At 32.6% G+C, this 2,910-nt stretch overlaps 1 protein-coding gene across 1 annotated transcript; it reads left to right on the top strand.

The window, feature by feature from the left end:
* The first annotated feature begins 1,827 nt into the window (after window positions 1-1,827).
* LOC137716107 (metallothionein-like protein type 2) lies at window positions 1,828-2,702 on the top strand. Its single transcript, XM_068455502.1, has 3 exons — window positions 1,828-1,960; window positions 2,140-2,220; window positions 2,384-2,702. Exons 1-3 carry the CDS (start codon window positions 1,908-1,910, stop codon window positions 2,475-2,477), a joined length of 228 nt encoding a protein of 75 aa, XP_068311603.1. The 5' UTR covers window positions 1,828-1,907; the 3' UTR covers window positions 2,478-2,702.
* The last annotated feature ends 208 nt before the right edge of the window (window positions 2,703-2,910 follow it).

The raw sequence follows: 2,910 nt of genomic DNA, 5'->3' as shown, positions 1-2,910 counted from the left end.
TATTTTTATTATTATTTTTTTTAATCCAGTGCAACTCAAGAGGATTGATAGGATTTTTACCATCTACAAAAGTAGGGATAAAAACACATGAAAGACTTGCAAGAATACAAGGATGTTCTAGTATAGATGCTCATGCAAGGTCGTTCTCCTCAAAGACTATTTGGATAATTTATGTAGAAACAATTCCCAATTAAATACTTAAAATTAAAAGTTGAGAAAAGAGATTTTAGACTTGAGTAATATTAAAAACGAATTTTAACTAAAAACAAATATGATAAAAGAAAAGAGTTTTAAATACCAATTTATAAAAGCACTAGGGTTCCACCATCACCTAGCAATCCTATGTATTTTTACCAATTACTTATGATCTACACATGCCACTTTGAATGTTAGGTTTTGCTAATTCATATTCTACTTGGAGCCTCCAACATAGAACGTATATCTAACATGCAACCCGTTCGGATCAAATCTGAACATGAAAGACTCATTATGCTTTATGAAAACCCTTTGGACAACCATGCAACCCTTAAGACGTGGTGTTTATCTTAAGTGAAATTACAATTATTAATCACAAGAAGCCAGCGTCAATTTCAGGGAACCTTCCGACCAAAACTGCATCAAACTAAAGATCCTAATGGTGATCAGGCATTAAGATAATTAGATAGTTTTAATCACGGTGATCAATAATTCAAAGTATGTATGCAATCAATCGTAAGCAATTAAATAAAAATCACATATTCATGCTAAGGCTTAAGGCTTCACCCTAGCAAAAGGAATTAGTTATGCATATTCATAATCAAACAACTTAGGGTTGTCTTGATAATTATTTAGTCGTTTACTTTAGTTTTTCTTTTTTGTTAGTGATGGAGGGGGAATGCATAGAAGAAGGGAGGGACATAGAAAAGTGGAGGAAGGAAGATACCGCTCAAGAAATATATAAGAATTCAAGAAAAGAAATATAAAAATGAAAACTAAAATTGACTTTAAGTTGTTTTCACTTTCAGGATTTTATTTCATTGATTGTTCTTTAATTTCCTATCTTCTGCCACACCACTCATCTCCATTTGCCCCTTCCTCCCCAACGTTTCCTATATTTCAAGCACAAAATATAAAAACTAAAAATCAAATTGGTAATTGAAACTTCAAAGGGACTCTTAGCCTAACTTAATAAAGTTTTTCCAAATTAAAATCCATGCATCTAGTTCATAACAAAAGGTTTTTACCTACACACTTTTATAAGGAAACAACTTGGTGGATGCCCATTGCCTTTTCTGCAAAGAAACTTTTTGATTGAACGACCGGACTATATACTATCAATAAAATGAAAGAATTCCTCCCAAAAAAAATAAGTTGATGGAATTGAATTTGAGTGGTGCACATGAATGATAAGAAATAAGATCCTTAACTTTCTATTTTAAAGATTGATACTGTACTTTTGTTTTGAACATCAACTTTTAAGCTTTGCTTGTTTGATTCAACAACTATTATCTATCAAATTTGAACTTAATTCCATCTTTAAATATAATATAGAAATCGAGTGCCACTAAAACAAATAATCATTTACCAAAAGTTTAAGTTTAGATAGTGTTTGATAATCAATTAAATTGCTCTAAAGTATAAACATGTTACCATTTAAATATTAGTAACATAAAATCTCGGCATTTAAGAAAAACTTAACGCATTGTGGATTGTTGGTGAGGGCAAGTGATCTCTATAAACTTTAATAATTTCGCATAGATATCCAGGATTGATCCACGTGTACTGTGGATTTCAACTGCTTCAGCCTTCACTTGCACTATAAATAGCAGTTGAGACCCTCACAAGAAACTCATCCCAGGCTTCGAGTGAATTCAATTCCCAGCACTACAACAATCTTCTCCTTATCCTTATACCAACTTTTAAAGAAAATGTCTTGCAATTGTAGCTGTGGCAGTGACTGCAAGTGCGGCAGTGGCTGCAAGTAAATCTTCTATTCCCCTAACCAGTATATATATATATATATATATATATATATATATATATATATATATATAATCATTCTCCATAATTCCTAATTATATTCTTAACTATGAACTGATTACTTTGCTTAGTTATTTTTCCTGATAATAATGTTCTCTTTATATATGTATATACGTGTAGGTGTGGCATGTACCCTGACTTGAGCTACTCAGAGACCACTTCCACTGAAACTATCATTGCTGGAGTTGCACCTGTGAAAATGTAAGTTTGTATAAGGAAACTGATGTCTTAACCTTGGTTAATTAAATATAAGGTAAAAATACTCTCCAAAGATTGCATAATGACTTTTCAGGAGTGCTAATAATCTCTCTCTAATTAAGAAACAAAATTGACCATATTATTATTATTACTATTATTATTGCAGGTTCTCTGAGGGGTCTGAGATGAGCTATGGAGCAGAGAATGACTGCAAGTGTGGCTCAAGCTGCAGCTGCAACTCATGTGGCTGCCATAAATGATCGAAGCAAGCCAAGATCCAGACTCAAAGAAGAAAGCTGTGATGGTCTCTATAAATAAGAAGAAGACTGTAAAAGCTTGGTTTTAGAACTTACTGTAAAATAAGATTAGCCATGGGATTTGCAAATCCATGAATCTCCTAGCTTGCTAGCGAGCTAGGGTTTTGGGATTTGCTTTGTGTCTTGTGGTAACGTTAATTATTTTTATGTTACATCTTGCTTAATTTATGTGTTCGTTCAGCTTTTTACTTTGATGTGTGTTTGGATTTGGAAATGAAAGATAAAATTGTAGTGGACATGAACAATTGAGAGCTCCTTTGAGTTGCCTTTGCTCCATTATTTTACAAGTAACAAGCCACTAACTATTAGGGCAGTAGTAATGGTCTTGTTCCTATCTTCTTACTTTTTCTAAGGGAACCAGAATTGGTAAAAACAT

Source organism: Pyrus communis, chromosome 14 (genome assembly GCF_963583255.1).
Source record: "Pyrus communis chromosome 14, drPyrComm1.1, whole genome shotgun sequence".
Taxonomy (NCBI): domain Eukaryota; kingdom Viridiplantae; phylum Streptophyta; class Magnoliopsida; order Rosales; family Rosaceae; genus Pyrus; species Pyrus communis.
Note: the sequence above shows the minus strand (reverse complement) of the source record. Positions and strands in the feature narration are given on the sequence as shown.

Coding starts and splice junctions, on each gene's coding strand:
- LOC137716107 (XM_068455502.1), top strand. CDS start 1,908: ATGTCTTGCAATTGTAGCTGTGGCAGTGACTGCAAGTGCGGCAGTGGC. Junction 1,961..2,139: donor AAGTGCGGCAGTGGCTGCAA/GTAAATCTTCTA, acceptor ATATACGTGTAG/GTGTGGCATGTACCCTGACT. Junction 2,221..2,383: donor GGAGTTGCACCTGTGAAAAT/GTAAGTTTGTAT, acceptor TTATTATTGCAG/GTTCTCTGAGGGGTCTGAGA.